This window comes from Bufo bufo, chromosome 4 (genome assembly GCF_905171765.1).
Source record: "Bufo bufo chromosome 4, aBufBuf1.1, whole genome shotgun sequence".
NCBI lineage: Eukaryota > Metazoa > Chordata > Amphibia > Anura > Bufonidae > Bufo > Bufo bufo.
The window spans coordinates 602,778,099-602,791,949 of record NC_053392.1 but is presented as its reverse complement, the minus strand read 5'-3'; the positions used below and the strand labels follow the sequence as shown (position 1 = coordinate 602,791,949).

General features: G+C 50.5%; 1 protein-coding gene across 1 annotated transcript in view; it reads right to left on the bottom strand.

Moving 5' to 3' along the window:
• LOC120999594 (calpain-8-like) overlaps nt 1-13,851 on the bottom strand; it is a 105,925-nt gene that overhangs the window by 36,575 nt on the left and 55,499 nt on the right. Inside the window, exon 11 of the mRNA XM_040430551.1 lies at nt 12,954-13,165. Coding sequence (XP_040286485.1) covers nt 12,954-13,165 — 212 coding nt within the window. The remainder of the gene's footprint in view (nt 1-12,953; nt 13,166-13,851) is intronic.

Below are 13,851 nucleotides of genomic sequence, written 5' to 3'. Positions count from 1 at the left end.
AGGGGTGTAACTTGGCTTTCTGGCAGTCCCCTGTCTTCCCTACTCTCTGGCATGTGTCACAGGTATTGCAGTACTTCCTGACTTCTTGACTGATTCCTGGCCAGAAGAAACTCTGGGTCAATCGATACTGGGTGCGACTGACCCCTAAATGTCCGGATAGCGGAATATCAGGTGCTATTGGGAGCAACTCTGATCGGTACCACTGCGGTACCACCAGCTTCCTAATGAAAATCGGGTCTCACCCGCCTAGTTTTTTCTCAGACTCCCTGTATAACAATTTCTTGTCCCAAACAAATCTCTCCCCCTGAGCCCCGGGTTGGTCAGAGATGACCTTATCTCTATATACTTGTAACGTGGGGTCAGTGATCACCTCTGCCTCAAATTCACTAGGGGGAGCCCAGGGGACACACTCTAAGGAAGGGGAAGGATCTCTTACCTGAACCTCTGGGTGTGAGTTGTAATCCTGGGTGCGGGCCTGTTGCCGGGTGACAACTGGGTGTGCTTCTCCAATGGCGGTGGTCTGGGGCTCAAAAGCGGAGGTGAGCTTCCCCAGATCGTTCCTCAACAAAACCTCTGCCGGTAGTTGCGGCATTAACCCCACTTCCACATTTCCAGACCCCGCTCCCCAATGCAAATGTACCCTTGCTGTGGGTAGCCGGTATACTGCTCCCCCGGCTACCCTGGTTCTGGCGTGGTTGGGCACTAGGTGGCTCTTTACCAGTGTTATGGTGGGTCCCGAGTCGCGGAGACCTTGTACTGCTTTTCCCTCCAAATAGACCGTCTGCCGATGGTGTTGGCGATTTTATGCCTCTGACTGGAGTGGATTGGCTTTATGTAGCACTTCCCACTGTTCTACGGTTGCATGTTGTGTATCGGTCTGGTAATAGTGTGCTGCTGCACTGGGTGGTGGTGGTGGTGGGCCTGGCTGGATCCATGGTGGTCGGTCCCGGAGTTGCGGGCAGTCTCTCTTGTAGTGCCCCCGTTTCTGGCACTGGTGGCACTGTCCGGGGTTGGGTTGCCGGAACCGCTGTTGTGGGGTTGCTGGGGGTGGAAGCTGCCGAGGTGGTGCTGCTGGGCCAGTGGGGTAGGTAGTCCCTACGATGGGTCTTACTACTGTCCTAGCTGGTACAGGTTTCTGTTGCCTGCGGGCATCCATATTATTGTTCTGCTTTCCTGGCCGCTTCAGGGAGCGACGTAGGGTTGCGGTCCCTTACCCACTCTTGGATATCTGTTGATAGCTCATCATAGAATTGCTCCAGCAGCAGCATCTGTAGTAGGTCCTCCATGGACCTACTACAGTTGGAATTTTTAATAAAAAAAAACCTTTTTAAAATCTTTTTTGTAAACATTTAAGAGTCCCACAAGTGGACTATAATATCTTTTGATAGCTTCTAAAATACATTGCACTCTTCACCAGCAGACTGTGGCAGAGAGGTAGGGCCTACTAGGGCAAACTGGAGGCATGCCTGTGGACTCCACTAGGCTCCGGCCTGCATGCACAGACATCGTCAATCCTCCATTTTATTCGAGGGGGGTGCCGATAGGAGATAGAGGGAGTCTGCTGTCTCTGCAACTACTTACATGATCCGGGCGCTGTTGCTTGCGGCATCTAAAGAGTTTAATGACCTGGATCCCTTAGAGCAGGAGCACGGCTATCGTAAGGCCCCTTAGTGACTGCCATAAAAAGGTATATTGGAGGTCACTAAGGGGTAAAAGAAGATTTCCTCCCAAAAATAGCCAGTGTTGGTCGAGCACCAAAGTGCTGTACGGGATGCTCGGGTGCTCTACCGAAGAAGGGAGGGTGTCTGGTTGACATGAAAAGGTCAAAAATGAATGGAAACACCACTGAAATGGTGGCCACCCGACGGCTTAGGGAGGGTGGGCAGGGACTGGTGCCCCCCCCCCCCCCGTTTTCCTACCCCTGTTAATATATATTTCCTCTGATGCCTGTTCTGGTGGGGCATGCAGGGGTTAATGAAGGGATCCGGTTAGGAGAGTGGGCGGTCAGCCAGGAGGGCATATATGCCTCTGTCCCGCCTTCCCTCTTCCTCTTTGAGCGGAAGCGCTTTGTGGGTAAGGAAGCAGCGCTCTGTCCGCATGAAGATGTCCGCCTCAGATGCCCCCCTGCTGGAGGCTTTGAGGGCGAGAATGGTGGAGGGGGGTGAGGGATGGCTGCGCTCATTTTTGAGCAGCCTCGGTTCCCCTCAGCCTTCCTCCTCCCCTGGCTTGGCGTGCACCCCTGGGGAGGTAATGTTAGCTGATCCCAGTACTGCAGTGGGGGGCCGGCGGTCCGCTCGGTTCATCCGCCCCCCCGCTAGGTTTGGGCACAGTCCCCCCCCTTCATTTCCCCGTACCTTAGGTGCTGCTATCAGTGCTGATGCAGCTCTGGCTGGCCGGCAGGTCCCCTGTGCTGCCGAGTCAGCGGTGGCTCCGCCCCTTCCTGTTTCCTCCTCCCTTGTGTCCCGTCCTGCTGCCGCTTGTGTGACTGCAGCTTGGGGCAGAAGTATTATCATGGGAGCGCAGGCAAGCAGCTCCTCCTCCCAGGGTCTCCCCCTCACCCCTCCAGCTTCTCAGCCCTTGGCCCCTCATGAGCCCCAGGGGCAGTTACAAGTAGATGGGGCTTTGCCACCAGCAGCAGTTATAGAGGTGGCTGCCCCCCATTCTCACAATGATGATGTGGTGCAGGTGGCCTCCCTTTCCACCCCTGCATTTAATTCTTGCCCGCTGCCACCCCCCTCTCCCCTCCCCCATGGGTCACGCCAGCGCAGGGTCCGGTCCAGTTCGTCATCCTCCTCTCCGGAGAGCAGGAGACGCGGTCGGCGGGGTTCACGCAGGCGTCACTCCCGCCGCAGGTCTGGAGGCTCGGCGTGGAGCAGGCGCTCCAGATCCTCCAGATGGCGCTCGCCGTCCTCCTCTGAAGGGTCGTTGGCGGCATCGGTGGAGTCTGGTAGAGCAGCACGTTCGCGTCGCAGTGGGCGGTCGAGTCATCAGTCATCCAGGGTCCGTAGCCTGGCTCCTGCGACGGCTGTTCAGCCTGAGGTTTCAGTTCCCGTTCCTGCGGTGGTTCCAGTCGCTTCTTCTGGTGAGTACCAACCTACTGAAGTTTTGGGGGCGGGGGCGGGGGATATGAACACAGCCGAGTTAATGAAGATGTTGTTAGAGCGTTTGCAACAGCCTGCCCAGGTTCAGGGACCCCCTCCTCCCAGTGTTAAACAGGCCCCGGTACTTGCGGGGGTTCACAAGGATTCATGCTATTGCGGGGTCAGCCTCCTTGGTTCCCACCTGGAGGAAGCGGTTAGGGAGAAGGTTTGGGCTAACCAGTACGTGGATGTTTGGTCCCTCATATCGGTGGACCAACACACGGTGGACAAGGAGAGGCGCTTCTCGGATAAACCTTCTGAGCGTAGACCTCGGGTGGCCAAGACCATGAACAATTGGTTGCAGGCCTTTTCTGTTTTGGGTTGTGTTATGGGACAGCGTCATCCTGAGCGATGTTCCGAGCTGTTCGTTTATCAGGATATTATTTATAGTGCCTACAAATCGCATGGGGGCAGCGCCTGGTGGCGATACGATGAGGAGTTTCGTCGTCGCTTGGCGTTACATCCAGAGATGGGGTGGGGGGTGAAGGCGACGGACGTGTGGTTGAGATTAATGGTGGCACAGAGGCCCCCTCCCTTTCCAGCGGCGGCCGCTGGTTCAGGGGGATCACCTTCCCATGGACCGGTGGCCGTCCGCCGTCCCGGGTCTTGCTGGTTGTTTAACGAAGGGAGCTGCAGGTTTGCTGGGTTGTGTAGATTCAAGCATGAGTGCTCCGCCTGTGGAGGCCCTCACCCAGCTAGTAAGTGCACCCGCCCCGCAGTTAGGTCTGCCAAACAGTTTGAACAAGGGGGATATAAGGACCCCGGTGAGCGTGGCAGAGATGGGCCCCTGGTTAGACAGGTACCCCAATAAACAGGCTGCGTCTCAACTCCGGTTTGGTTTTTCCTTTGGGTTTTTTATCCCCTTTGTTCTTAACCGTTCTCCGTTTTTTTCGGATAACTTGAAGTCGGCTCGGGAGTTACCAGAGGTTCTCAGGGACAAGGTCTATAAGGAGGTTTCATTGGGCAGGATTAAGGGTCCGTTTGATGAGGTACCTTTCCCTAATTTACGGGTCTCCCCGCTTGGCGTGGTCCCTAAGAAAGAACCGGGTAAGTTCAGGTTGATTCATCATTTGTCCCACCCCAAGGGTTCGTCAGTGAACAATGCCATTAGTCCGGAGGACGCTTCTGTGTCTTACGTCTCCTTTGACCGAGCGGTTGCGTTGGTCAGGGAGGCGGGCAAGGGGGCCCTCCTGGCCAAGTCGGATATTGAATCAGCTTTCCGTCTGCTCCCTGTTCACCCTGATTGTTTTCATTTACTAGGTTGCTGTGTAGACGGTAAGTATTACTATGATACGTGTCTCCCTATGGGTTGCTCCATTTCATGTCATTATTTTGAGTTGTTTGGTTCTTTTCTGGAATGGGTCGTCCGTTATGAGTCGGGCTCTACATCGGTTTTACATTATTTGGATGACTTTCTTTTTGTTTCTCCAGGATCTGGGGATGGTTGCTTGTTATTGCTGAATTTGTTTTTAGAGAGGATGGCGCAGTTTGGGGTTCCGATTTCCATGGAGAAAACAGAAGGCCCTGTCACGTGTTTGTCGTTTCTGGGTATTGAGATTGACACGGTTGATATGGTTTTTCGGTTGCCAGGTGATAAGCTTCAGAAGCTTTTAGATTTAATTGATGGGTTTTTGGCAGTTAAGAAGGTTACCCTCCTACAGATGCAGTCTCTTTTGGGCCTCTTGTGCTTTGCTTGTAGGGTGATGCCCATGGGCCGTGTTTTTGCCCGCCGTTTATCTTTAGCTACCAGGGGTGTGCAGTCCCCCGCCATCGCATTCGGGTCACTGCGTCACTGAAGAAGGACTTGCGGGTCTGGAGGGCTTTTCTACAATCTTTCAATGGTCATACCTGTTACATGTCGGTGGTTACCCCTAACTCTGAACTGTCCCTGTTTTCAGATGCTTCCGGGTCATGTGGTTTTGGTACGATTTTGGGGGTGGAATGGTGTGCCGGTGAGTGGCCTGACGCCTGGCGATCTGCTGGTTTGTGCAAGAACCTCACGTTATTGGAGTTGTTCCCGATTGTGGTGTCGGTGGAATTGTGGAAGGACCGGCTAGCCAATAAGCATGTTTCTTTTTGGACGGACAATTTGAGTGTGGCTTATGCTGTCAATACCTTGTCTTCCTCTTCTCTCCCGGTTCTGGCGTTGCTCCGGCATCTCGTACTTCGGTGCCTCGAATGTAATATCTGTTTTAGGGCTCGTCATGTTCCAGGTGTTGATAATAAAATTGCTGATGCTCTTTCCCGTTTTCGTTGGCAGGATTTCAGGTCTTTTCTTCCGGGAGCGGATTTGGAGGGCAGGGAATGCCCGTCGTACCTGTGGGACCTGGTGGACAGGAGCTGATGTCGCTGGTTCGTTCATCTGTTTCCCCGGCGACTTGGCAGGCGCATGGTAAGGCGTGGGCTCAGTGGTGGGAAATGGTGAATGGCAGAGACGTGGTTTCCCGGGATGACCTACGATTGGATGTCACAATTGATTGGTTATTGCGCTTGCGGGCTACGCGAGTTTCTGCAGCGGTCGCGCAACGACGCCTGGCTGGTGTCGCCTTTCATTTCAAATTGCGCGGGTGGGTTGATGTGACTAAGCAGTTCATTATCCGTCAGGCCATGAAGGGTTGGAGAAAGGAGTTTGTCTCTCGGGAGAGCCGAAGATCGATCTCGTTTAACTTGCTGGGTAGGCTTCTGTCCAGGCTTCCTGAAGTTTGCACATCGCCTTTTGAAGTAGCGTTGTTTTCGTGTAGTTTTAGCGTAGCCTTCTTTGCGGCCCTGAGGTTAGGAGAATTGGTGGCCCCTTCTGGTAGCAAGCCAGGAGGTCTTTCTTGTCAGGACGTGGTGTTAGGTAATGATTCTTTGAGGATTCGGGTCCGACGGTCTAAGACGGACCAGTTTGGCAGGGGTGCCTGGATTCCGCTATATCCGGTGGCTGGTATTTCTTGCCCTGTTAGGTTAGTGGGTAGCTATAGCTTAGTTCGCCCGGAGTGCTGTAATTTCTTGGCGCATGCGGACGGTTCTCCCTTGACCAAATTCCAGTTCACCCGGGTTTTGAGGTCTTGTTTGGAGTTAGTTGGGGTAAATCCCAGGGAGTTCGGTACTCATTCATTCCGTATTGGGGCGGCTACGGAAGCGGCCAGGGCAGGTTTACCCGAATCGGAGGTTATGAGAATTGGCAGGTGGAAGTCAGCCTGCTTTGCAAGGTATATTAGACCGGACCTTCTGTTATAAAAAAAAAATAAAAAAAAAGATATGGGAAGAATGTGATTATAATTTATTTATGTACATGTTACTTGTATGAGTTGGTCAATAAGATTGTTTTATTTGCAGGTCTCTTGGTTTTGTATGGCGTTTGCTTGGCGCTAACTCTTTTTTCTTGCAGGTCCGGGGCGTCCGGCCGTGTGGATCGTGGGCCATTCGTATGTTTTCTGGGCGGCTCAGAGAGCTGATTGCCGACCTGGGGGGAGGTCCCTCGGCTTCCGTGAAGTGGACGTAGCCTGGAGAGGAATCCGGGGTTTGCGATGGGCTCAGCTCCTGTCGCAAGTGGTCGAAATCGGTTCGCAGGCCAGGGGCCCGGTTATTTTAGTTTTACATGCTGGGGGGAACGATATGTGTTCTGTTCCCCTGGTGGAATTGTTGACCCTCATCAGGTCCGATTTGGAGCGCTTCCCTTCATTTTTTCGTGAGGTGGTCCTGGTTTGGTCTGAGGTTGTTCCTCGGGTGGTATGGCAGGGTGAGGAGGCGGTCGAGAGGTGTAGGAGAACGATTAATGCCCGTATTTCCCGTTTCGTCAGGTCCCGGGGTGGTGTGGTTGTCAGACACCGGCAGCTTGAGGGCGATAACCGTTCATTGATGAGGCCCGATGGGGTACACCTGAATGATATAGGTTTAGATATTTTTCTTTCAGGTATCCAGGATGGGGTAGAGCAAGCCATGTTTTTGTTGGGTGGTGGTCGGAGCCCCGTTTGAGGGCGGTGCTCCTCCTTGGCGGCTAGTTATTGCAGCGTAAAGGTGTTGGAGGAAAAATGGGCGTATCCGCCCGCTGGGAGACCAGCGGCTGGCGGAGAGCACGGTTCTAGGTTATGGTTTTGCCGTTTGAATAAAGCTGTGGCCGATTACCACCCAACAAAATAAAAGGTTAAAAGTGGAACGGTGTCAGTGTCGTTATTAAAGGGGTTAGTTGGGGTTGGTATGTTGGGGCTAGAGGAAGGTTCGGTGTTCCCCTTCCCATTCCTTATGGTGCCAACAGTCTGGTGGCCACCCGACGGCTTAGGGAGGGTGGGCAGGGACTGGTGCCCCCCCCTCCCCCTGTTTTCCTACCCCTGTTAATATATATTTCCTCTGATGCCTGTTCTGGTGGGGCATGCAGGGGTTAATGAAGGGATCCGGTTAGGAGAGTGGGCGGTCAGCCAGGAGGGCATATATGCCTCTGTCCCCCCTTCCCTCTTCCTCTTTGAGCGGAAGCGCTTTGTCCCTCCCTCCCTCCCCTGTGAGTTGATAGTGTGGTGTTTCGTTCGGATGGTGTGATCAGAAGTGATTCGGGGGAATGGTTATATAGGCAAAGTGCCTCCTTGGAATGTTTAAAGTCACAGCTGGCGGCTAGTTATTGCAGCGTAAAGGTGTTGGAGGAAAAATGGGCGTATCCGCCCGCTGGGAGACCAGCGGCTGGCGGAGAGCACGGTTCTAGGTTATGGTTTTGCCGTTTGAATAAAGCTGTGGCCGATTACCACCCAACAAAATAAAAGGTTAAAAGTGGAACGGTGTCAGTGTCGTTATTAAAGGGGTTAGTTGGGGTTGGTATGTTGGGGCTAGAGGAAGGTTCGGTGTTCCCCTTCCCATTCCTTATGGTGCCAACAGTCTGGTTCGGGAACAGCATGGGGAGGATGTCTGGATGCATCTTGGACTCCCAGGTCGCTGCTGGGAACTATGTTGTCCGAGTAGTACGTCACTTTTACAGACTGACAATAATACTCACCAAACCGAAGATAAAATCGATTTTAGAGGAAAAATTGTTAGGAAATATTCTTTCCTATATATTTACTTGTATATAAAGTGCAAGTGCTGCCAAAAATTACAAGGAAGAGGCACTCCGATACAACCTGTATATCACATAAAGGAGGGCCTCATTCACATTGTGGTACAATTGTTCAGGTAGTCGGACTCCTACACTCATAAAGCCTATGCACTAAGGGAAAGGGCTGCCAAAATTTACAAGGAACTGGCACTCCAATACACCCTTTATTACACATAAAGGAGGACATCATACACAACCTTGAAAAATTATGATTGATGGTCTGCTGGTGACCCTCTAAAACATTAGGGGTGAGGGCCTGCTGCTGAGCTGACCATCTAAAAAATTTTGTGGGCGAGGGCCTGCTGCCGAACTGACCATCTAAAAAATTTTGTGGGCGAGGGCCTGCTGCCGAACTGACCATCTAAAAAATTTTGTGGGCGAGGGCCTCCTGCTGAGCTGACCATCTAAAAATTTAGGGGTGAGGGTCTGCTGCTGAGCTGACCCTCTAAAACATTATGGGTGAGGGCCTGCTGTTGACCGTCTAAAATATTATGGGTGAGGCCCTGGCCTGAGCTGACCTTCTAAAACATTAGGAGTGAGGGCAGCCTAATAAGCATGTTGTTATGATGGAGGAGAAGGACGAGAAAAGGGAGATTGAACCATATACCCTTTTTTGTGGTGGAAGGGGTTCACGGGAATACAGTGTATTCAATACACCATAAAAGCCACATTTAAAGTGCCTTTATGTTTAGCCGCTTTCCTCTGGTGGAGTAGAGAAGTCAGGGGCAATCCAGGCCTTGTTAATATTTATAAGAGTCAACCTGTCAGCATTTTCAGTTGACAGGCGGATACGCTTATCAGTTATTATGCCCGCAGCAGCACTAAATACACGCTCTGACAAAACGCTGGCGGGGCAGGCCAGCACCTCCAAGGCGTAGAGCGCCAGTTCGTGCCATATGTCCAGCTTGGACACCCAATAGTTGTAAGGCACACATGGATCACTGAGAACACTGACACGGTCTGCTATGTACTCCTTCACCATCTTCCTATGTACTCCTTCACCAGCATTGCCAGACCGGCGGAAGCTGTCGATGACTTTCGGAAATCGGAACACACGTGGCGCACCTTCACCAGTAGCTCAGGGAAATTGGGGTAGGTTGCACGAAACCACTGAACCACTAGGATGAACACGTGGGCTAGGCATGGTATGTGTGCGATCTTGCCGAGCTCCAAAGATGCCACCAAGTTATGGCCATTTTCAGACACAACCATGCCTGGTTGTAGGTTGAGTGGAGAGAGCCACAGCTCAGTCTGGTCCCTTATACCCTGCCACAGCTCTGCGGCAGTGTGCTGTTTGTAACCTAAGCAGATCAGTTTAAGCATGGCCTGTTGCCGCTTTCCCACTGCAGTGCCACACTGCTTCCAGCTACTGACTGATGTCTGACTGGTGCGGCAAGATGATAATTCAGAGGTGGAAGTAAAGGAGGGGTTGCAGCCACTAACGTAGGTGGTGGCGGAGACCCTGATGGAAGTAGGGCCCGCAATCATTGGCGTCGGTAGCACCTGTGCCACCCCAGGGTACGACTCGCTCCCGACCCACAACGTTCACCCAGTGTGCCGTCAGGGAAATGTAGCGTCACTGGCCACAAGCACTTGTCCGTGTGTCAGTCGTTAAGTGGACCTTCTCAATCCCTGCATTGGTCAGGGCACGGGTGATGTTACAGGACACATGCTGGTGTAAGGCTGGGACTGCACACTGGGAAAAATTTGGGTGGCTGGGGGCAGAGTACCGCGGGACAGCCGCCGCTATCAGGCTGCGGAAAGCTTCAGTTTTCACAAGCCTAAATGGCAATTTTTCCACGGCCAGCAATTTGGAAATGTGTGCATTCAGTGCTATGGCCTGTGGTTGGGTGGCTTGATATTTGCGCTTTTGTACAAAGGCCTGGGGTATAGACATCTGTATGCTGCGCTGGGACACAGAAGTGGATGTGGTAACTGATGGTGCTTGTGAAGATCCAGGTGCATGGCGGGAGGCATCCGGGCCTGCGTCTTGGAAAGGGGATTGGCCAGCACGTAACACAGGGGAAGAGGAGGCAGTGGTGTGACCCGCAGACACTAGTTGTGGACCCAGGCGTTCGGCCCACCTATTAGGGTGCTTTGATGCCATGTGGCGGATCATGCTGGTGGTGGTGAGGTTGCTAGTGTTCACGCCCCTGCTCATTTTGGTTTGGCACAGGTTGCAAATGACAATTCTTTTATCGTCCGCACTTTGCTCAAAAAAGTGACAGACTGCTGAACACCTATCCCTTGGCAAGGGAGACTGCTGCAAGGGGGTGCTCCAGTAAACAGTTCCGGGCCTGTTTGGTGTGGCCCGCCTTCTCCCTTCTTCCACCCCACTGCCTCTTCCAGCCTGTTGTGGTGCTACGGATCCCTCCCCCTCTGTATTGCTGTCCACGCTCGGCTTGCCACCTTCCCAGGTTGGGTCAGTAACTTCATCGTCCAGCACCTCCTCTTCCACTTCTTCACTCTGGTCATCCTCCTGACTTGTTGACCTAACAACAACCTCACTTATTGACAACTGTGTCCCATCCTCATCATCAACCTCTTGAGACACTAATTGTGGTTGACTTATTGACAACTGTGTCTCATCATCATCATTCACCTCGTGAAACACTAATTGCCGGTTCCCACCGTCATCTTCTTCGGACTGTGGATGCTCAAGAGTTTGGGAATCAGGGCACAAGATCTCCTCATGTCCCTCTACAAGCGGTCTTGGCGAGAGGCCCAAATTAAGGAATGCCGATGAAAAGAGCTCCTCGGAATATCCGAGTGTGTGATCACTTGTTTGCCAAGACTCTCCATGTTGGGTGGAAGGAGGATCAGGGTGAGGATTCTGCTGAACAAACTCTTGGCTACTGAGACTGGACTTTGTGAAAGACAGGGTGGTGCTTAACCGACTGGAAGCATTATCTGCTGCAATGCAACCGACCACCTGGTCGCACTGGTCTGACTTCGAGAGTGGTGTCCTGCGCCGCCCTGCAAACTGGGACATGAAGCTAGGTATCGTGGATGAGTGTGTTTCTTGTGCTCTGGCAGCAGGCACAGTTTCACCGCACCCAGGGCCACGGCCTCTGCGTGCACCATCAGCAGCACAGCCACTTCCCCGTCCCTTACTGCTCACCTTGCGCATAATAAATAGTATATATGCTTGCAAGTATGTCACATGTACAGTAGTGAAAGTTTTGTAAGTGTACGCAAATAAACTACACAAAATGTCACAGATATTATTAGGATGCGCACACGTTATACAGGAGGTATAGCAAAAGTAATGTTGCTGTCACCAGCGGCTAATAAAAAATTGCACTAAATTAATGTCACTGTTATTTAGGATGGGCAAACGTTATACATGAGATGTAGTGCAGGTAATGTCGCTGTAGCGCAAGTAATGTCGCTGCCACCAGGAGAAAAAAAATTAGACTGAATGTCACTGATATTTCGGATACGCAAACGTTATGCAGGAGATGTAGCGCAGGTAATGTAACTGTCCGCAGCAGACACCGTCTACAGAAAAAGTACACTGGATGTCACAGATATTTTTAGGCTGCACACATGTTACACAGGAGATGTAGCGCAGATAATGTCGCTGTCACCAGCGGTGAAAAAAATTACACTGAATGTCAATGATATTTCGGATGCAATAATGTTATACTAGAGATGTAGCGCAGATAATGTTGCTGTCTGCAGCGGCCAAACAATTGCAAGCTATTTAGTGCAGGTTGCGCTAAAAATATATATTGCTGCCAGATACAACTATAGTCCTTAAACTGACTTTTGGGTCTATAACCAGTATAAAAACAAAAATATTCCTATTTCACTCCCTACACTATCTCTCCCTTCTGCTTTCCAGCTCCCCCTGGCTAAGACTGGGCCGAACACGTTTCATTGGGTGCTACATAGCACGGAATGACGCGTTACGGCCAGCCAATCACTGTAATGCCAGCAGCCAACATGGCTACGGCATTACAGCGAATGGTAGTACTTACCTGCACGTTTATTGGCTGCTTAGCAGCCAACAAACGTGCGAGGAGGAGACTCGAGCATCGCGCTCGGGCACACGCGGTATTCGGCCGAACACTGCGATGCTCGGCACATGCGATGCTCGAGTAAAATTTGTATTCGGCCGAGCATGCTCGCCCAACACTAACAGGAAGTGATGTCAGGCTCTGTTCACATCAGACTTTTGTCCCACATATATAGTATATGGAAGGAAGGAAACAGGAAGGAAAAGCATAGTACACTGCACTTTTCCATCCTGCAGAATCCAATAAAAAAACATATATTAAATGGATACTTTCTTTAGAATGGGACTCTATGGTAAAAGATGGCAGTCTCTGGCATCCATTTGGGGCATTCGTCATACACATACATTAAAAGTGGGACACAATTCACGGCCTTAGTAGTCACTTTTGAGCATTTAAGAAACTAGCAATCAGCAAAAAAGTAACAGTTTTCCTATGAGTTTCTGAGAAGACAATTCAAAGTTATATGGCTGCACTTCCTGTTTTCACCTTTACAAAAATGGACGCTATAAATGGCTAGAAAAATGCTGATATCTCTGTAAGTAAAAGGAGTGTCATAACCAAACTTTGGCTGCTGCTCTAAATTCCAATGTACATTTACATAGCCACATTTACATTTCAAATGGAAATCCCCTTTAAATTACAGTAGTAGCATACCAACGGGCAAAAGTGAATTTTAAATCAATCCACAGCAGTGATTCCAAAATAATTTCTGCATACAACACTCACTGTGCTTCGGTTGGTTTCTCAGTATAAATACGGAGGTAGAAAGAAGCTTCTTCAGATGCATTTAAAGTCGCTACCACAATGACATAATCCCCCGGAAGAAGCTCAAATTCATCTGATAGGTCACGATAATTGGGAAAACGGTCAGCAGCCGCTACATGATTATTGTTCATGAAGAAGTCCTTCCCCAGAGGAATTTTGTCTGAAGGTTTAACCTGTTATACATAGAGACCAAATGTGGAATATACAGTAACAAAGTAACAATATCATCAGTTATCATTCTGTATATAGTATAAGAATAATAGAGTGGAAGAAAAATGTAATAAAAAGTGTGGTATGCTAATAATCATCCAATACCTTTATATCTATTGGGTATTCAGGAAATTGTATGCAGTAGTAATTGTAGTAGTAGTAATAGTGGCAGTAGTAGTAGTGTAAGTGGTAGAAGTTGTAGTGGTAGTAGTGTTAGGAGTAGCAGTAGTGGTAGGTGTAAGAGTAGTATAGGTAGTAGTAGTACTAGTAGTGGAAGTGGTAGAAGTTGTAGTGGTAGTAGTGTTAGGAGTAGTAGTAGTATAGGTAGTAGTAGTAGTGGTAGCAGTATTGGTAGTGGTGGTAGCGATAGTAGTGGTAGTGGTAGTATTTGTGGTAGTACTGGTAGTGGTGGTAGTATTTGTAGTGGTGGTAGTAGTAATATTGATAGTAGTGGTGGTAGTAGTAGTAGGAGCAGCAGTAGTAGCATTGGTAGTAGTAGTGGTAATGGTAGTATTAGTACTGATTGTAGTGGTGGTAGTAGTAATAGTATTAGTAGTGGTGGTAGTAGAAGTAGCGGTGGCAGTAGTAGTAGTAGTAGTAGCAGCAGCGGTAGTAGTAATATTAGTAGTATTAGTGGTGGTAGTAGTGG